Here is a 22,763-nt window from a genome sequence, read left to right on the forward strand (position 1 = left end):
AAATATGACATGGACACAGCTGATTTTTCCTGAAGTAGCATGTTTACTGAAAATGCAGAGCTTTTTGAAAATTTAAAATTTAACTATAGAAAGGAAAGAAATTTTGTTTTGCACATGTTTCAGTTATGGAATCAGTTGACTGTATATGTATATATTAATGTTGTATGTACTTAATCATATCATGTGTTTTTATGTTTTCAGATACCGGTGGAATGCAGTGTAAGTAGGAAATAGAAGTATTTTGTTCGGCTTTCTTATTCAATCAGGATTTAAAGAAATATTCACCTAGAATTATTGATATATTGATTATGACTTAAAAAAAAACAATTAAAAGAAACTTTGAGTAATATTAAAACTATAACCTGTAATTATACCCCACGCAACGAAGTTGCGGAGGGTATAATGTTTTTGACCCGTCCGTCCGTCAGTCCGTCAGTCCTGTTTCTTGTCATCACAACTCCTCTCAAACCACACAACAGAATTTCACGAAACCTTTTCAGATAATAAGGACATACTATGTAGTTGTGCATATTGACTGGAAATTGCGATACAATTTTTTTTCTAGGAGTTACGCCCCTTTGAACTTATTTACTTTAATGTATTACTGCAACAGTTTGTCATCGCAACTCCTCTCAAACCACACAACAGAATTTCACGAAACCTTTTCAGATAATAAGGAAATACTATGTAGTTGTGCATATTGACTGGAAATTGCGATACAATTTTTTTTCTAGGAGTTACGCCCCTTTGAACTTATTTACTTTAATGTATTACTGCAACAGTTTGTCATCGCAACTCCTCTCAAACTACACAACAGAATTTCACGAAACCTTTTCAGATAATAAGGACAAACTATGTAGTTGTGCATATCGACGGGAAATTGCGATTCAATTTTTTAGCTCACCTGGCCCGAAGGGCCAAGTGAGCTTTTCCCATCACTTTGCGTCCGGCGTCTGTCGTCGTCCGTCGTCTGTCGTCCGTCGTCCGTCGTCCGTCGTCCGTCGTCGTTAACTTTTACAAAAATCTTCTCCTCTGAAACTACTGGGCCAAATTGAACCAAACTTGATCACAATCATCATTGGGGTATCTAGTTTAAAAAATGTGTGGCGTGACCCGGTCAACCAACCAAGATGGCCGCCACGGCTAAAAATAGAACATAGGGGTAAAATGCAGTTTTTGGCTTATAACTCAAAAACCAAAGCATTTAGAGGAAATCTGACATGGGGTAAATATGTTTATCAGGTCAAGATCTATCTGCCCTGAAATTTTCAGATGAATCGGTCAACCCGTTGTTGGGTTGCTGCCCCTGAATTGGTCATTTTGAGGAAATTTTGCTGTTTTTGGTTATTATCTTGAATATTATTATAGATAGAGATAAACTGTAAACAGCAATAATGTTCGGCAAAGTTAGATTTACAAATAAGTCAACATGACCGAAATGGTCAGTTGACCCCTTTAGGAGTTATTGCCCTTTATAGTCAATTTTTAACCATTTTTCATAAATATAAGTAATCTTTTACAAAAATCTTCTCCTCTGAAACTACTGGGCCAAATTAATCCAAACTTGGCCACAATCATCTTTGGGGTATCTAGTTTAAAAAATGTGTGGCGTGACCCGGTCAACCAACCAAGATGGCCGCCACAGCTAAAAATAGAACATAGGGGTAAAATGTAGTTTTTGGCTTATAACTCAAAAACCAAAGCATTTAGAGGAAATCTGACATGGGGTAAATATGTTTATCAGGTCAAGATCTATCTGCCCTGAAATTTTCAAATGAATTGGTCAACCTGTTGTTGGGTTGCTGCCCCTGAATTGGTCATTTTGAGGAAATTTTGCTGTTTTTGGTTATTATCTTGAATATTATTATAGATAGAGATAAACTGTAAACAGCAATAATGTTCGGCAAAGTTAGATTTACAAATAAGTCAACATGACCGAAATGGTCAGTTGACCCCTTTAGGAGTTATTGCCCTTTATAGTCAATTTTTAACCGTTTTTCATAAATATAAGTAATCTTTTACAAAAATCTTCTCCTCTGAAACTACTGGGCCAAATTAATCCAAACTTGGCCACAATCATCTTTGGGGTATCTAGTTTAAAAAATGTGTGGCGTGACCCGGTCAACCAACCAAGATGGCCGCCACAGCTAAAAATAGAACATAGGGGTAAAATGCAGTTTTTGGCTTATAACTCAAAAACCAAAGCATTTAGAGGAAATCTGATGTGGGGTAAAAATGTTTATCAGGTCAAGATCTATCTGCCCTGAAATTTTCAGATGAATCGTTCAACCTGTTGTTGGGTTGCTGCCCCTGGATTGGTAATTTTGAGGAAATTTTTGCCGTTTTTGGTTATTATCTTGAATATTATTATAGATAGAGATAAACTGTAAACAGGAATAATGTTCAGCAAAGTTAGATTTACAAAGAAGTCAACATGACCGAAATGGTCAGTTGACCCCTTAAGGAGTTATTGCCCTTTATAGTAAATTTTTAACCATTTTTAGCTCACCTGACCTGAAAGGTCAAGTGAGCTTTTCTCATCACTTGGCGTCCGTCGTCCTGCGTCCGTCGTCTGTCGTCCGTCGTCTGTCGTCCGTAAACTTTTACAAAAATCTTCTCCTCTGAAACTACTGGGCCTAATTCTACCAAACTTGGCCACAATCATCCTTGGGGTATCTAGTTTAAAAAATGTGTGGCGTGACCCGTCAAACCAACCAAGATGGCCACCATGGCTAAAAATAGAACATAGGGGTAAAATGCAGTTTTTGGCTAATAACTCAAAAACCAAAGCATTTAGAGCAAATCTGACATAGGGTAAAATGGTTGATCAGGTCAAGATCTATCTGGTTTGAAATTTTCAGACGAATAGGACAACCTGTTGTTGGGTTGCTGCCTGTGAAATGGTTATTTTAAGGAAATTTTGCAGTTTTTGGTTATTATCTTGAATACTATTATAGATAGAGATAAACTGTAAACAGCAATAATGTTCAGCAAAGTAAGACCTACAAGTAAGTCAAACATGACCAAAATTGTCAGTTGACCCCTTAAGGAGTTATTGCCCTTTATAGTCAATTTTTAACAATTTTCATTAATTTGGTAAATTTATGTAAATTTTTACCAAATATTTTTCTCTGTTACTAATGGGCAAAGTTCATTATAGATATAATTGTAAGAAGCAAGAATGTTCAGTAAAGTAAGAACTTCAAACACATCACCATCACCAAAATACAATTTTGTCATGAATCCATTTGTGTCCTTTGTTTAATATGCACATAGACCAAGGTGAGCGACACAGGCTCTTTAGAGCCTCTAGTTTTCTAGGAGTTACACCCCTTTGAACTTATTTACTTTAATGTACTACTGCAACAGTTTGTCATCGCAACTCCTCTCAAACCACACAACAGAATTTCACGAAACCTTTTCAGATAATAAGGAAATACTATGTAGTTGTGCATATTGACGGGAAATTGCGATTCAATTTTTTTCTAGGAGTTATGCCCCTTTGAACTTATATACTTTAATGTTCTACTGCAACAGTTTGTCATCGCAACTCCTCCCAAACCACACAACAGAATTTCATGAAACTTTGTAGATAATAAGGACATACTATGTAGACGTGCATATCAACAGGAAATTACGGTTCAATTTTTTTCTAGGAGTTATGCCCCTTTGAACTTATTTGCTTCAATGTACTTCTGCAACAGTTTGTCATCTCAAATCCTCTGAAAACACACAACAGAATTTCATGAAATTTTGTAGATAATAAGGACATACTATGTATATTGACAGGAAATTATTATTCAATATTTTTTCTTATACTTATTTAATTTCTCCAATGACAATGTGGGGACGTGGGGTATGTGAGCGTGCTCACTAAGGTTCTTTAATTATAAATAAGAAGATGTGGTATGATTGTCAATGAGACAACTCACCAAAAGAGACCAAACAACACAGAAATTAAAAACTATAGATCATTTATGACCTTCAACAATAGGCTAATCCCATACCACATAGTCAGCTATATATGGCCTTGAAATGACAAATGGAAAACAAATCAAATTGAAAACTTAGGCCTAATTTATGTACGAATAAATAACCCAAAACAAATATGTAGCTCAGCAACAAACAACAAGCACTGAATAACAGGCTGTCCGACTTTAAACAGACACAAACAGAATGTGGCAGGGTAATTTAGTCTGTTGGTGCAAACTCTACCCTAACAATGTGACATTGAAAGCCATATGTCTTAAAAGGTACACAAGGAAGAAATCTTTTGAGAAACTTGGAGATATCAATACATAAAAAAGATTTTATTGCACTTCTAGTAGTTTATGTATAAGGTCTTCAGAAAAGAACTAAAGAGGAACATTACAGTTAAAAATCAAAAGATTCTTCATTACATAAAAAATAAGGTTTGATTGCCACTGAGACAAATATTCAAATAGAAGGTGTGTTAGGTCTTTACCATTTTTACAACATATTTATCTGGAGAAAAGCATTTAAGAACAATCTGCTTGAAAAGTATTTTTGAACCAATGATTACTAAAACACTTTTTAAACTTAATATCGGTAGTTGTAAAAAGTTATTCTAGCATTCAGAAAGCAGGTCTGGTTTAGAAAAGAAAATTACGGCCAAGCTCCCACCTATAAAAATATATTATTATGTTTTTCAAAGGGGGTCTCATTGGGGGTTCTGATCCTGGATCCCGCTTACTGTTTTGTCAGATTCCTGTATCCCGATTACACTATGTATGTAAGCAATTCTCATTTTTTTTTTTTTTTTTTTTTATTTCCCGTGTCCTGCTAATTTCATTTCCCATTTTCATGGCACAATAATTTGACCTTCACGACAGTGTCACGCTTACAAGAAATCAGCAATGCCACATCACCCTCAGACCCCAACGAGACCCACTTCAAAGAAAAAGAACTTAAATAAAATTGTTGATAATATTCCTGGCAATGTACCATATTTGTGGGATATGCAGATTGTAATTAAAACTATAGATAGGTGTTAAAAAACATAATAAATATATAGTAGATATAGGAAGATGTGGTGTGAGTGCCAATGAGACATCTCTCCATCCAAATCACAATTTATAAAAGTAAACCATTATAGGTCAATATACGGGCTTCAACACGGAGCCTTGGCTTGATTCACGTTTTTCAAAATGTTTATATGTTTGGTACCATCTTAAAACTTGTTTTTAACCAACTGGAATACAGAATTTGTGCTTTTGCCTAATTTTAAGCATGGTTACAAAGCTAAATCAACTATAGAAGATAATTTATAACTGCTGTTTTTTTTTTAATATACAGCTGCTGCTAGCAACGTACAGATCAGTCTGTTTGGAACCTTCCTGGCTGTTACCATGGCAATGATATGGAACATAATCTAATATGGACAGTGTAATTGAAATTTTAAAAATGAAGCCACTTTCACAGATTTGTCTGCAAATAACATCTACATTGTAATAGTATATGTACATTGTAATTGTATGTATATGTATATTGTAATCATATACCTACATTGTAATCATATATGTACATTGAGCTAATTGATATCATTTATTAATAACAGATTCATGTTATTGTTATTCTTAATATTAATAACATTTTTTTTCCATATCAAATGGGAATATGATATTTATTTTTATTATAATAGCGTACCTTTTTTAAACTAATCTTTGTTGACTTATAACAAGTTCCAAATTAAACCTTTTAGTGATCAACATCTTTCCTTTCGAAGAATTTCTAGAAAGCTGTTTTTAAAACAATTGAAGGTTTATATGTTTTCCCTACATGCAAGTGAAATTTGCACAGTTTGTTATTTCCCTTTTGTTCCCATCTTGGAGGGGAAAGTGCAAAAAAATCAATTATAAATAAGCTAAATTCAACTAGATATACTGACAACCTGAGTTTTAATCAAGTTGTTTTTTGAACAAGTTTCATTTCTTCAAGCCTCACATAAATCACTATAATCTAGTAAGGACTCTTAGACTTTTTTGATCCAGATGTTTCAATTTGGTTTGTCAAATAAGAAAATAAACCAGTCTACACCTACAATAATTGTGCTTCTAAAGGAAATAATTCAAACTAAAAATTACTTCATATCAAAACAGATCTATAATTGAAAGTAAATATTTCGCTCTTTCATTAATTGATACTATGATATTTTACTAACAATTAGTGTTTAATCATAATAATCATGTTTGTTAGTATAAAATAATGTTTATTGTAATTTCATCTTTCACACAATAATTGATATATAAATCGGTTATTACTAATATGGTTTGTTTAATTTTGTACTATATTTTTTATTGACAAGGGTATTTGTCTGTGATTATCTATTTTGAATTCTTGTGATTTATGTGTTGTTTATGAAATATTGAATACCCAATCATTTTAGATGGAATACTGTTGTTATTTGTGGATTTATAGGGGTTTTGATCAATGTTCAGTAAATAATAAATTATAGAATCATATTTAATGCTTTTGCTTTAAAACTTACTGTTTTGGTCCTTGAATAATTATAATATTAAGGTAGATAGGGTGTCTTCCTCCATTTTGGATTTTGAAATACTAGAAAACAAGGTCTAGATCTTTGATGAAATGTGCAAATTTTTATAGTAGTAGGTAATTCATGTGTAAGAATTTTCATTATAATATAGAAAATGCCATGTTTGATCATATTTATGATTGTATTTTACAAAAATAAGAATTCTTTTGTTTGATTCATTTTTTTCCAACTTTGTCAAATAAGGGGAGGCAACTCATATGCAAGGGCAGATAATTCAGATAGTGTTACTTTTACAATAGAATGTGTTAGGAATTTACCCATTTTTACACGTAGCAAGAAAACGAGTCCGGTGACCCCATTTTTTCTTTTTCTTATTTGAAAGCATAATATTGGAGCTATCTTCTCAAATTTTATCTCAAAATTCTATGGTGTTGTTTGCGTTTTATGGCGGAAAAATTAGTTTTCCATGCATAATCTATACAAAATCTTTACAATTTTGCACAACCTGTAGTGTGAAAATAAGTCCGGTGACCCATTCTTTTTATTAATGTTTTTAAACAAGCAGGATATGAACTACATTTTGGCAAATTATTAAAAGATTCTATGGATTATAATTTAGACACCCCATCTACCTTAACATGCTACATCATGATAAAACAATATGTGGCATGATTGCCAATGAGACAACTCCCTACGAGATTCAAATGTCTTAGAAGTTAACAAAAGAGGTCACCATTACAGCCTTCAATAATAAAAAAAAAACATACTTTAAAGTCAGTTTTTGGTCCAAACATGAAAAATGTTATACGTAACTAATAGCATCATTTATAACAACAAATTTACAAATAGTTTGACAGACATAAACCAAAAACAACCACTGAATTACATGTAGTGACTTAGAAAAGGCTTGTTTATGAAATATTTTATGCTGTTTTGATCATTGAATTATAACAAATCTAGATGCTATAAATTTGAGAATGAAATGTCCATTAAGACTGATTTAAGGAAGCACCTTATACACTCTACATGCTCATGCTAACTACTTTGTTCTTCAGAGAATGGATTTTTCCCTGAACATTTTGGGGTGAGAGAGCATTTTATTTTAAAACAAAAATTTAGATATTGCATGATTGCCAATATAAGACAAATATCCATTGAACAAAAAAACAAGGATGGTAACAACCTCAAGCTCATGTCACTGTACAGGCTTCAATACAATTTCTATACCATTCGGTAAGCAAAGGCATATTTCCACATTTCCCTAATTTAGTGCAATCATTTCTGATCATGGAAAATTTGAATGTCTTTCTTGCTTAACAGAGGCATGCACAAGTATGAAAGGAGGAGTTGATGGCTGTTGAACAATTTCATACCTAGTCTGAACATGGACCAAAGGGTCAAGTACTCTGACATCAAATTGCATTCATTGTAGTCATTCTATCAATTTTAGTCCCCTACTGATGAAGTCTAAGGGGATATTAGGTTTGAACTCCATCAGTCCAGTAAATTATTATTTCACACATTTTGTCTTCATGTTTGAAGATAAGGATTTGATATTTGATGTATTGTTTTATCGTGACAAATTACAGATCAAGTTCAAATTTTGTTTCTGTGAGAAGATTTTGAGTAATAGTCTTTGGACTTAAAAATTGCTTAAATAATTAGTTTGTACACTTGTTTTAAGCTCCTGCCGAAGTGATGGGGCATTAAGTTTTACCCTTGTCCATCTGTATGTCCCAAGTTGGTGTCCATTCTATATATTAAGTTTGCTTCATCCAAATGTTATGAAACTTACAAAATAATTATTACCAGGAAACATAGATCAAGTTTTAATTTTGATGGCATCACTTTAACAGTTCTAGAGTTATACCCCTTTACAAATGGAATAGGTGCTAAATTTTTTGTTTCCATTCTTAAACTTTTGTTCGCCTCACCCATATTGTATGAAACTTGTACACAATGCTTATTACCACAAAACACAGAACAGTTGGAACCTTTGAAACATTTGTCTGCTGACCCTGCCTGCCAACTTAAATGACTCACATTGCTTAAAATAAAAAAAAAGGATAAAATTTGTTTAATTACCTTGGAAACAGCTATTATACAGAAAATCTGACAGGCTCAAAAATGTGCATTGAGCCTGCAACAAAAGTCCCAGAAAGCTTGACATATGGATAGTGATCTGGCGGCGGAGTTAGCTAACTTCTTTTAAAATGTCTTTTCAGAAGGTGGAAGATCTGGAGGCTTCATACTTTGTATACAGAGGCCTCATGTTATGAATTGTCCGTCAGTCACATGTCCAATGTCCTTGACCTAATTTTCATGGTTCACTGACTATTTGAAAAAAAAAGTTTAAGATTTTTTGTAATGTTAAATTCTCTCTTATTATAAGTAATAGGATAACTATATTTGATATGTGGGCTCCGACGGATAGAAATCGACCTTATGCAAGTGAATATCAACTTATCTGGTTTCCAATTTCGGCTGAAAATCAAATCATTGTCAAAAGTCTGTGACTGTTTGAAAATTGAGTTGTTATATTATAAACCTATAAAACAAACAAAATGCATCATTTCTTGTGTTTTTAAACATGTTGAATGCTCCTAAAACCACTCAAAGTTGTATTCATGTACATGTAAATATGCACTCGCATAAGGTTGTTTTCTATCCGACGCAGCTCATGTGCATATACCTTGTAAGGTCCTCATGCCTGTCGGACAGTTTTCACTTGACCTCAATCTCATTTCATGGATCAGTGAGCAAGGTTAAGTTTTGGTGGTCAAGTCCATATCTCAGATATTATTAGCCATAGGTCTAGTATATACTGTGTATGAAAGGACTGAAAGGTATACATGTCCAACTGGCAGGTGTCATTTGACCTTGACCTCATTTTCATGGTTCATTGGTTATATTTAAATTTTTGTGTTTTTGTCTGTTTTTCTTATACTGTATGCAATAGTTCTACTATATTAGGTGTATCATGTATGGAATGATTGTAAGGTGTACATGTCTAACTGGCAGGTGTCATCTGACCTTGACCTCCTTTTCATTGTTCAGTGGTCAAAGTTAAGTTTTTGAGTTTTTGTCTTTTTTTAGCTCACCTGTTCCAAAGGGTGATTTTGGGTTATAACTCTGAAACCAAAGCATTTAGAGCAAATCTGACTGGATGAAATTGTAAATCAAGTGAAGATCTATCTGCTCTGAAATTTTCAGATAAATCGGACAACTGGTTGTTGGGTTGTTGCCCCTGAATTGATAACTTTATAGAAATTTTGTTGTTTTTGGTTATTATCTTGAATACTATTATAGAAAGAGATAAACTGTAAACAACAATAATGTTCAGCAAAGTAAGATCTACAAATAAGTCAACATGATCAAAAAACAGTTGATTGCTTATAGGAGTTGTTGCTCTGAGATGACAATTTTTACCATTTTTTGTTTTGGGCAAAAATTTACAAAGATAAAAAGAAACTGTTAACAGGTAAAATTATAAGCAAAACTCAATTGATTAAAATAGATATAAAGAGGCATATGGGTACAAAAAAATCTGAAAAAAATGAAACATTTTTTTTTTCATCCAAATTTTATTTATTTCACTATAAATTGTTACTGTATGATATGGTACAAAAATCAACTAAAAAATCAAATTGTTTAGACCTAAGATGACTTTTATATAAAATGTTTATATATCATTGAAAAAGCTCCAAATAATCTCCCTTTGTGAAAAATGTTTTTTTTTCATTTAAATTGAAATAACTTTTTTAACTCATTTGTGACCTATATTTTTCTATTATTTTTTTTTCAAATAAACTGTTTTTAAACTATAATCATAACCTAAACAATATCAAACTAGTACAGGCTGAGTGCAGATCAAACTTTTGCATTTTTTTTATCAGAGGGGAATTATTACTGGTAAGCCAAAGATGTTTGGTATGTAGTTGTGTGAGAATTGGCAGTGAATAATAGATTTACCTCATGGTCAATAATCAACATCCTTGAGACAGGTGGTGCTCCACTATTATGGGGGAAAATACAAGATTACTTAACAAAGCTAATTATGCTAATTTCACTCCCCTTACTTATATTCCCCTTGTTTATTTTTGTTCAAAATAGTAAAAAGACACAGACCAGATGTAATTTTCCAACAATCGAATAAAATATGCCCAAAGAATCGGTCATAGAGTTAGATACAGACTCGTCTTCTTCTAATGCCGAAGATGCTGAACACTTTCGGACGATTAGGAGGTACACGAGAAACATCAGACAAAAATGTTTGCCAGATTCTGTCTCCGAGTGGAAATTAAAACACAGCAATAAATTGAACATTTACTATCAGAAAAAATATCTTTCCACTCCAGTTGATGTTATATTAAAGACAGGAAATGTAAAAGAGCTCTCATACTTACAACAAAAATATATCAAACTGTTGCAATCATATCTTCATTTTGATGCAGTTCATAAACGAAATGCTGATAAAGTTCCAATTCATCGCTTTTATGATGACTATATGAAACCAGAGTTGGAAAATATACTAAGAACTGTATTGGCAAGACCACCAGATGGAGAGAAAATTCATGGAGAATCAAAAGAAAATACCAGCATGTAGGTACTCTGTAAAAGTATGCATAAATACAGCAAGTGGGTCTCATTGGGGTATAAGCGTGTAGCGGGATTGGTGAATTTTTTTAAAGCGTGACACGTGAAAGTCCAATAATTTAGCGTGAAAATGGGAAATGAAGTCTGGCGGGACACAGGAAATTTACATGTGCTATAATGGCAATAATAAGCGGGAAATAAGGTTCTCACTAAACAATAAGTGGGATCTTGGAATGAGACCCCCAGCCAGTACTCCCTTTAGTGGCAAGTTTAAGGTGCAATAATTAGTAGACTTCTTTTTTTTTTCAAATACTGGCTGCATGCATGATCAACATGATGAATATTTTAGAAAGTTACGCATGATTTAAAACAGGATAAAAACAAATTGTTCTGTTGATTTACTCATGGATTGGACACAATATAGCTTAAATTATGAATATTTTTATATTTCACTCGATTAATTCAGTTGTAAGGCTGTTAATATTTGATATCATGAATTGTTTTAAAGGAGCTGGCTTCTCAGTTTCAAAGTAATTAACTTTTCAAAACACTAGCATATATATTGAAAGGGGATTAATAAAGGAATCAAAAGAGCAAAAAAAATATATAGGTCACCGAGCTTGTTTTCGAGATATTAGCCATTGAAATTTTGGCGGGAAAATGTTCTCTCTTGACTTTTCATAGCTTTATAATTGACAAGTTTAAGTCTTCAAAAACTATTAAAAAGTAATTAAAATTTTATAAGACTTTAACAGGCAGCTTATCATTGTACATGTAAAAGAATTATAAAAAGAAAAATGGGGTCACCGGGCAAATTTTGTTAAGGCATTCAAATAGATAAAACCAGAGGATTCCGAAAATCTGACCAAATTTCCAAAACATTACAAGTGAGCTTCCTTAAAATGTAAGACTCAAATGATACAAGCTGTTATTTCGCATTGTCATTGTGTAGACACAACCATCTACATGTACATGTAGAACACCTAGACACAACCACCTACATGTAAAAATGTGGAACACCTAGACACAACCACCTACATGTACATGTAGGACACCTAGACACCTAGACACAACCACCTACATGTACATGTAGAACACCTAGACACAACCACCTACATGTACATGTAGGACACCTAGACTCAAACACCTACATGTAAAAATGTAGAACATCTAGACACAACCACCTGTATGTAAAAATATCACCTAGACACAACCACCTACATGTACATGTAGGACACCTAGACACAACCACCTACATGTAAAAATGTGGAACACCTAGACACAACCACCTACATGTACATGTAGAACACCTAGACACAACCACCTACATGTACATGTAGGACACCTAGACACAACCACCTACATGTAAAAATATAGAACACCTAGACACAACCACCTACATGTACATGTAGGACACCTAGACACAACCACCTACATGTAAAAATGTAGAACACCTAGACACAACTACCTACATGTACATGTAGAGCACCTAGACACAACCACCTACATGTACATGTAGGACACCTAGACACAACCACCTACATGTAAAAATGTAGACCACCTAGACACAACCACCTACACTTACATGTAGGACACCTAGACACAACCACCTACACTTACATGTAGAACACCAAGCCACAACCACCTACATGTACATGTAGGACACCTAGACACAACCACCTACATGTAAAAATGTAGAACACCTAGACACAACCACCATCATGTACATGCGGTTCATGTAGGACACATAGACACAAGGACGTCACATTTTTAACCAGAAATTGTTTTCCAAGTTTATTTATTTGTTATGTGTGCATCTTAAAACAGATGATATAAAATTAAAACGTTACAAAAATAAGAACTACAAATAAGTCAATATAGTTAAATAGTCTTTGACCTTTAATAGGAGTTATTGTCCTTGGACATTGTTGGAAGAAGGGTCTTTTCATTTTTAATTTTTTTTTCACTTACATTTGCATTTATTACTAAAAAAATGTATGTTAATCTACAAATCTTTCATTATAGCCTAAATTGTCAACTAATGCCTTTAAAATATGTCCATGCCTGTAATATAATATAATATACATGATATTAGCATTGTATAAAATTTAAATTATTTCCCGAAATGAAGATTTTTTGCATTTTGTAAAACTATTAAAGTTGGAGAGAAACTTCATGAACTTATCAATGCTTGTAAAGTTTATATAACAAAAAAGGACATCAAAATGAAATCTAAATGTGCATGAGTATGTAAACATGATACAGGGCCAAATTGTCAGGATTGTTTATCATAAATCCAATCATGATAAACATTAGAAAATGGTGTTTTTTATCTCCATAACTATAACAGGCATACATACATACAAAGGACAAAAGCAAACACATTTGATTGCAATATTAAAACGGAAACAATAAATATCAAAATGGCTCTTACGAACCTTTTGTTGTTCATGTTCAAAGTCAAAAAGTTGCAATAAATATTCTTGCACTAATTTCCTAATTTATAGGATATATCATAAAATATACATATACATTTATTTGTACCATGGCCATGTATACAATATCACATGTATCAACATAGTCAAAGATAGTATTACCTTGGTTATTAACAAAATCATGCAAAATGTTATGTATAAATATATTCTAAAACCATAAAAAAAAGTCTGTTTTTTTTCAGAGTTGAAAGGGTAAAATTTTGTGTAGAAGATTTTATCTATGAATTGTTGATTTTCCTGAGGAGAACTCTACATCCCCATTCTAATGTCACTGAAGGGATGTATTCATCATTATTCAGATCATTTGCTGCTATGTGTCATCTGAGACCTAGGTAAGTTACTTGAATGAATATAATCAACACAAGTTACCCATGCAGATATGCCATATGGGCTCATTGTTGAAGGCTGTACTTTAATCTATAGTTGTTTATTTCTGAGTCATTTGTTCTTTTGTGAAGTGTTGTCTCATTTGCATTCATATCACATCTTTCTTATGTGAATATACATGTAACAACACCTTGGCTCTAGGGTATAAAAATTTCAGAAAAATAATTAACATTTTTTTTACATTATAAATTTTATTCATTACCTCTTGAAGTTGTAACTTTACTATATGGTACAAAAATAATTTTAGAAAATCAATTAGTGTTTACCATAGATGACTTTTAAAATGTAGAAATCATTGAAAAAAACTTCAAATTATCTCCCTTTTGTGCAAAAATGCCATTTTTTGGCATGAAAATTGAAATACCTTTTTTACTCATTGGTGACCTATATTTTTTTATCATAATTTTCAAATAAGCTGTACTTGAACTAGAATATAGTAAAATTTGAGCGATTTCTGTAATTAAGTTCTTTTTGTATTGTGATATAAACGCTATTTCTGTAATTAGCAAACACTTTTAGGAATTTTGGATCTCAATGCTCTTCAACTTTGTACTTTATTTGGCTTTTTTAAACTTTTTTGGATTATAAGAGCGTCACTGATGAGTCTTTTTTAGACGAAACGCGCGTCTGGCGTATATATAAAATTTAGTCCTAGTATCTATGATGAGTTTATCTTCAATTAGTTCAACAGAAAAAAGGTACCTTTACAAAAATGTATGCTTCTTTCAAAGGCAGATGTGAGCGTAAATGAATGGTGACTCCATTCTTTTATTTTATTTTTCTATTAAGTATAAGATAAAGTTCATTTGTAGAAAAATATAGCGAAATCCTATATTAAATAAAATATTTGATTTAGACCCACGAGCCCCCTTAGGTGTAAAAACATAATAGGCAAAGAATAAAGAAAGTTCTGCATACTGTTGTTTAGACTTAAAATATGATGTAATACTTTTCTGTGTTAATTTTGCATAGTCATGTATGTCAGTCAGGGGTATCACTTGTACAAGTATTTTTTTTATTTACTTGAAGAAGTAACTTCAAGTAAAAAAAAATAAACACATATAAGTTAATTATAATGTTTAAATAATCTCCCCTTAATTTTCTCAAAAATTTACTTGTTTAAGTGAATTTTTCTTACAATCCCACAAAAATTCTCAAGTTTTAAGATGTACAATCATGCCTTTAATTTTTGATGAGAGTTCAATATTTCATCTCATTAATTCAACAAAGAAACTGATTGCGCAAAGGACTTAAGTGTTTGCTGTTTGTGGGTTTGTAAATGAGCAGTGTTCTGAAGATAACAGACAAATGGGATTTTCATTGTCCATGAAATTACACTTAAATGATCAGTAAAGACATCTACAGGGCATACAATTTACAATTATATTAGAGCATAAAAATCCTAACAATTCAAGAAAAGAAGATAGGATGACTTTTTTACTGATATAAGTAAAACAATCTGAATGTATAAGGGACATAACTCAGCCAATTTTTTTTTACATATACACATGATACAAGTAAATAAAATTCACTTGTATAAGTATATTTATATTACTTCTTGAAGTAAATACATATTACATGTACAAGTAGTACCCCTGAGGGCCCTGACTGTATGTTAGTATGGACTATAAATAGCACCACCAATACTTTATCTGGACCTGCATCGCTGCATGCATGCCATTAATTAGGTGTGTTATACTGCAATCAGCTATTTTACTATACAGATAAAGCTATATGTATAAACGTTAGCTTTATACGTCAATGACCTCAACTCACCTATAAGCCCCGCCTACTTACAGCGTCACGTCACAACCATAACAACGTGTAGTAACAATGGTCAAACTTTTATGAATTTAAACCTGTTATGTCTTCAAATTGGTAATTTATATACCATGTTTATCAAATGTTATTAATTAAATTCATTTTCCCTTTCTAATTCCTTAAATTGTCAATGCTTACCCCCTAGACTACGCTCATAGGGAAATACCCCAAAATGGTACCCCAAGGGGGAAATTCCAAATACTTTTTTTTAATAATACAATGTATTTGTTTCATTTTTTATTATTTTTTTATTTTTTTATCGATTTCAGTATAAAAACAATATACGTATAGTGTCTTGAAATATGAAATTTATTTGCATTTGGCACGAAACGGGAAAATGCTCGGTAGAACCTCGCATTTTCCCGTTTCTAAGCCTCATACAAATATATTTCATATTTCAAGACACTATATGTATATTGTCTAATTATACTAACTGCAAACAGGAAATGGCTACACAGCAGACGTTAAAACTGCTTGTAAACTCTTTACAATTCAACATTATCAAGCTGACGACCAAATAAGTAGATTGGTCTCAAAATAACCTCCTTATCTCATGCATTAATTAATGAGGGAAAAAAAACCTACTATATAGTGGTCTACAATTGCCTTAACATAAAAAATGTTTTACAATTCAATTGAGAAAACAATTAATTTCAAATTATGCATATATTTCAGTTGCGGATCCAGAAATTTTCATAAGAGGGGCCCACTGACTGCCTAAGAGGGGGCCAGTCCAGTCCTGCTTCAGTGATTCCCTACATAAACAACCAAACTATTTCCTGAAAGGGGGGAGGCCTCCTGAAAACCCCTCTAAATCTGCCTCTGGGGATTGATATCTAGTGATTAATATAGATAGAAATCAACAAGATCAAGTAACCATGGCAACTGTAAATCTACTTGTATTTCAGGAATGGTGATGAATACACATCATGTTTTAAAGGTTTAATGGGTGTGGATGTTAGCTCTAAGCCTGATTACCGTTTATGTACAAGACATATGTCTAATGTAGAAGATAAAGATCCTTTTACTGTAGTATCAGTTGTTAAGGTATGTTTATATGGAATATTAATGGGCAAAAGCCAGAGAATACCAAGAGGATATTGATCTAGATCTATATTCAAAATAATAAGTAAAAGGAAATTTAACAACACCATGGCAAAAAAAACAATTAACTCAAAATTGAGAACCAAGAACCCAATCAAAAACCAGATTTATCTTGGGCGTTATGGTTTGAAATGATAAGCAGATCCTGCTCCACATCATAGTCACAGTATTCACAGTGTTTCTTGAGATAAAAATTTTTGCAGTAGCCATTTTTCAGTCAGTGTCTCCTCAATAGATATTAGACCAAAGTACATTTTACAAATAATTCAAAGGTACTCTTCTTGTTTTTTTCTGGACATTAATTTAAAAAAAAACATCATCAATGAGGAAAAAAAAAACTACTATATAGTGGTCTACAATTGCCTTAACATAAAAAATATTTAACAATTCAATTGAGAAAACAAATATCCTGATAAATAAGAATTTTTGTTATTAAGAACCAATATGACAGTCAAGAACCAGGTACATGTAAAACCACTTAATTTAATGCAATTTTAATATGACAACCTATTATCATCATCCAGTTTAATCGTAATATATCTATCTTTAGCGCAAACGCAGTAATACACAAAAACTACTGTTCCACTTTATAACCAACTTATTTATATTGCCAGTTATTCTCAATTTTCGACGTAAAAATCCCAAGTTTATAAAGGCCAAGATTCAGATACAAAATATTTATCTCTATTCTACAGCAAAATAAACAAATCAGTCCATTTTAATTTATTATTCATTGTCTTGGCATGGCAACAAAACAAGGTAATGTCACAAATAAAAAATACAAATATTAAATACGGGGCGTTTTAATGCTTTTTGTACAAATAAAGTTACATTGGAAGAAAGTATATAAGTGAAAAATGCAATCAAAAAAATAATCATTGAATTATATAATATTAACAATATTATCAAAATTGGGTAAAACGAAACAGCCAAAACAGTATCGTACGATAGGGCTTTCACAGTTAACAAAATTACAGAATTTGTCCTATTAGAATCGAAATAATTCATGGCAGTCGTAGCTTTGTTTTCATTTAACCATGGGTCTGGCATTTATATTTGTATTTTACCCTTTGCTAACACTCAGAGTAAACAAATGCAGGAATATAAATGCCCAACCCATGGTTAAATGAAAACTAATCTCTGGCTGCCATGAATTGTTTCTTATATATTAAACTAGGGACATGCACATAAAGAATGTGGTGGGATTAAACATGTTTGCTGTTGCCAAACCCTCCCCTTACCTGGGACAGATGTGGAACACTACAAACTATGAACTCAGTTAAAAGGACTGAGCTCAGCAGATTGATACAAAGCAGAAAAACAACTTAACAAAAATATAGAACAGACTGTTATGACTGTCTAATAGTCTAACTCCTTTGATTTTACAGGATGTTTGCATTGTATGTTCATAATTATATATAATTATATGTCTCTACACTGACATATTAAAGCAGACTATTTTGACCGTTATGTGTTATGTTAATTAATCTTAATTACAAAAGAAACGGTTTGATATGTCACTCGACTTTGAGTATCACCTTCACGCAAAAATGGACAGATTCATGCTCTGATGTTCACTTAGCAGATTATCTATATATTCAACAAGGTACCTCGGGTGCTAGTTCATTACCATATCTTAGGTCATGAAAATAAAAGTCAATTAACACCTAGGCCATATAGAATCATAAAGTTTTACCTTAAACTATTACATGTAATCTCACGAGGCGACAGTTAAATACAATTAATATAATCATGTTCTGATAGTTAGGTACCGTTAAAACATATGATCAAATTGCTAGCCCTGATTGCATTCGTGTATTAAATTTTCATAAAGTTATATTGTGCTTAATTAAAATGCATCAGATATTGACAATTTTGAAAGGATGGGGATCTGGGTCGTTCAGCATTTAATTTTGACATATCGTGAAACATACATAATTTAGTATACATTACATGTATCTAATTAATTTCAATGAGATTTCATAAGATCTTAATCAGAAAAAAGATACTTTATAATATTTTGTTGTATCTTCAGTATATAGTTTGGCATTTATTCGCATACTTTTATGAACCGTCCTGTCGTATATTTCTTTTTGTGTCTGAAAGGTCACGTCAATAGGTAGAAAAATTATACTATTTGTGAAAAAATATTGTGAATGTCAGGATTTATTTTTTTTTCAATTCGGGACCTCGGGATTTCATGTTTTTAAGCCCGGGATATAGAAATCAGGACCCCTTGTATGGTATACTGTTTTGGCATTTAATTCCATTATGCCAGCATGTTTCTGGAAATTATTCTCAATCGCCAAAGATGACATTTCTGCACATAAATTTCTTCAAAGTTCTAAAAAAGCTTCAAGGGACTTGAAAGTCCTCGTTCCTTCTTTAGTTTCAGTTTCATTCAAATTTCTTTCCCAATTTTTTCCCACTGAGTCTCGAAATTTTACACACTTTTTTTCATTTTACTTTATTAAACATAAACCCTCCCCTTACCTGGGCCAGATGTGGAACACTACAAACTATGAACTCAGTTAAAAGGACTGAGCTCAGCAGATTGATACAAAACAGAAAAACAACTTAACAAAAATATAGAACAGACTGTTATGACTGTCTTATAGTCTAACTCCTTTGATTTTACAGGATGTTTGTATGTTCATATCAAAGATTTGCATATTTATAAGTTATAAACTAGAACACACCCGTGATATCACGGGTCCGTGGCTAAATTAAAGTATATAACTATACGCAAGTCTTATTTTAGTATTAGTATTGTCATCTGATAAAGTCATGCCGATTATAAGATACACAGTTTTTCTCTGCTTTCAAGTCTTTCTGTTTGAACCCGTCGAACTGAAACAATAATATTAATTATTTGGAAAACAAAAGGTCCTGGAATGGAGTATTTTTTAATCAACAGCATTGTCCCATATAAGTTATAAATAAAGTTGAATTCTTTGCTTCGCTGTTTTACGTCATGCCCACTAACAAATTGAAAACTGTACCTATACGCCTTATTTTTAGTTCAGATTTTTAGTATTCGTATTGTTATCTTAGAAAGTGTTACTGATTAAAATACTACAATAGGTAACAATTTGACAATTTAGTAGTGTCAACCCTGTGGTTATGACCCGTTTATATAGCATATTAATCCTGAATACAACGTTTGGTGGTGCGCCTGTCAGATGCGGAACGTACAGATAAGGTAATAGGTAACAGGTAACTATATTGGTATCGGTAGCGGACTTGACCCGGAACTTCTTAATTATTGGCAATATTAGTTACGTGGAAAACAAAAGGGCCTGGAGTGGTGTAATTTTTAATCTACACCTTTGTACTATATTAGTTATATATAAAGTTGAATTCTGTGATTCAACGTTTTTACGTGATGACGGCTGACAAATTGGACCTCGTAATTTTAGTATTATAGATATTTAAGTTATATTTTCAGTTGGAAAAATCAGATATGGATGATGAAAATGAGCTATTCAGAAAAAGGCACAAACAATCTGGTAACAGGTGTAGCTCTAGTTCAGAAGATGAACCATTAAGAAAAAAGACCAAAAGATCTGTCAAAATGGAAAGCTCTAGTTCTATGAGTTCTGAAGATGAAAGTAGAAGTTTGAAGTCTGCACTTGAACTTGATTTGGGTTCTGCTGTTTTAGGACAACATGCTGGTCAACTTCTTCTGGATATACCAAAAATACAATACACAACAATCAAAATACCTGGAATGATAGTCAAAGATACAAAGGTAAAAATAACATGTAGAGCACTATTTTGCTTATTTTCACCCCCCTCCCCCCCAAAAAAAAGATAATTCATATAACCCCTCCCCCAACCTTTTTTTGCAAAAAGTCCAAAACCTGACATTTCTTTTTACATATTTTACAAGTACTGTAAGGGAGGTAAATCAAAACATAGACAACATTGTATTTTAAATGTAATTGGATTACCTCCCTTACACTGCTTTTAAATTGTCTTAATTGTCCATTGACCAGAAAAACCTAGTCCCCCCCCTTTTTTTCCCCTAATTTCGAATTTGTTTAAGCCATATTCAAACAAGGTCAATTCTTACCATCCGTTTGTGGTATATGGAAACTTGTGGTTGAATTTCAGAGAGATTCATACACTTAAGCACAAATTATTTGTCTGAAAAATACAAAAATGCTTATTTGGGCCCCTAATTCCTAAACTGTTAAGACCATAACTCCCAAAATTAATCCCAACCTTCCTTAAGTGGTATTGAACCTTCTGGTAAAAGTCAAAGAGATCCATTTACTTAAACTAAAGTTATTGGCTGGAACCTAAATGCGTCTTCAGACGATGACGCAGACAACGAAGACAACATGATAGCATTATACGACCCAAAAATAATTTTGGGGTTGTATCAAAACCAGCAGTATCATCCTGACCAAAAAGCAGGGGTGATATCAGGTGTACCTGAAGGTAAGCAGATCCAGCTTTACATATGGCACCCATCATATTGGTCATAACAATTTTGGTAAATACTATATCTAATAAACTACTTATCTTGTTTGATATGGCTTATAGAAGTGTTTTCCTCAACCAAGAACTATTTTTTGCTCACCATGCTTCAACAATAAGGTGTAATATCTTTAAAAAATGTATTTTCCAAGATTTTTTTGGAGATTTTAAACCAAACCAATCTGCCTGCTAAACAATTCTTCAGAACATTTGTAGGGAAAATATCTTTAGGGTAGAAGTAGAATGATAAATCTTCATGAGTAGATATATTTTTGAGTAGATTTATATATACTAGAAAGTTCTCTGATTTTTTTTTGATTTTTGATTTGGGTTTCCCAAACCAAAGCATGGACTTTGTCATTTCTACTTATCTACTCATGACATCAAAGTGAAACAAAAGTTGAGAGAATTATTTTATATTTGTAAACATAATCTGTGCACTCATAAGGTTAGGGTTAGGGTTAGGGTTAGGGTTAGACTTTTAAACTTTGTTACTTAGATCAGAAGCAAGGAAGGTAATCATGTTTTTGTATTGAAAAAAACCTTTATTGTTGCACAATGACTGAATCTTAGTTTATTTAAGATGTACATATAAATAATTATGTAATTTTGTGTCAGAAATAATTTATCTTATTCTTTTTCAGGTTTACTTTCCCTTGCTGGATATGTCCGGTGACCATTTTTACAATAATTTCTTTTTCAGTTTTTTTTTACCTTGCTGGATATGTCTGGTGACCATTATTACAATAATTTCTTTTTCAGGTTTATTTTACCTTGCTGGATATGTCAGGTGACCATTATTACAAACTATGTAAACGTATGACATTAGATAAAGATAGAGATGTGGCAACAATCTATTATTCCAAACCATTAGATATTCTTATTGAAGAGGAACGGAACATTTTGATTGAAAACTTTATGAGACTTAACAACATTGATACTGAACTACCCCATGTGATTGACAAAAGTGAAATATTTTGATATGAGACAATTTGCTCGGTTGTCAGACTTCAAAGATATACCAACATTGTGGACACCAAATTACCTGAACATAGGGCAGGTTGATGCCATGGAATCTATATTAGCTTGATTTGATGTTGACATATTTACTTTGTTGAATGAAGATTAAATGAAAAGTAACCCATGACACACAATTTTGATATTTCCTCCACCAAACAAAGTCCATTGTGAATATTTAGTTACAAAATTAACATTTAACAGTTGTAGATTTATTGCATCCACTGTCCATCATCAATTTTTATCTTCTTATGATTATATTAGACTAGAACACACCCGTGATATCGCGGGTCCGTGACTGAATTAAAGTATATAACTATGCGCAAGCCTTATTTTAGTAT

The 22,763-nt window shown here is 32.4% G+C and overlaps 2 protein-coding genes across 2 annotated transcripts in view; both read left to right on the top strand.

The window, feature by feature from the left end:
• The window catches only part of LOC139501914 (sushi, von Willebrand factor type A, EGF and pentraxin domain-containing protein 1-like), a 97,099-nt gene extending 90,617 nt beyond the window's left edge, over window positions 1-6,482 (top strand). Inside the window, exons 59-60 of the mRNA XM_071291217.1 lie at window positions 202-219; window positions 5,317-6,482. Of these exons, the coding sequence (XP_071147318.1) occupies window positions 202-219; window positions 5,317-5,396 (98 nt within the window). The 3' untranslated portion in view covers window positions 5,397-6,482. The remainder of the gene's footprint in view (window positions 1-201; window positions 220-5,316) is intronic.
• A 4,097-nt stretch (window positions 6,483-10,579) lies between these two features.
• Window positions 10,580-22,552, top strand: LOC139501915 (uncharacterized). Its single transcript, XM_071291218.1, has 5 exons — window positions 10,580-11,119; window positions 13,791-13,940; window positions 16,725-16,863; window positions 20,369-20,671; window positions 22,168-22,552. Exons 1-5 carry the CDS (start codon window positions 10,677-10,679, stop codon window positions 22,384-22,386), a joined length of 1,254 nt encoding a protein of 417 aa, XP_071147319.1. The 5' UTR covers window positions 10,580-10,676; the 3' UTR covers window positions 22,387-22,552.
• The last annotated feature ends 211 nt before the right edge of the window (window positions 22,553-22,763 follow it).

This window comes from Mytilus edulis, chromosome 13 (assembly GCF_963676685.1).
Source record: "Mytilus edulis chromosome 13, xbMytEdul2.2, whole genome shotgun sequence".
Classification (NCBI taxonomy): Eukaryota; Metazoa; Mollusca; class Bivalvia; order Mytilida; family Mytilidae; genus Mytilus; species Mytilus edulis.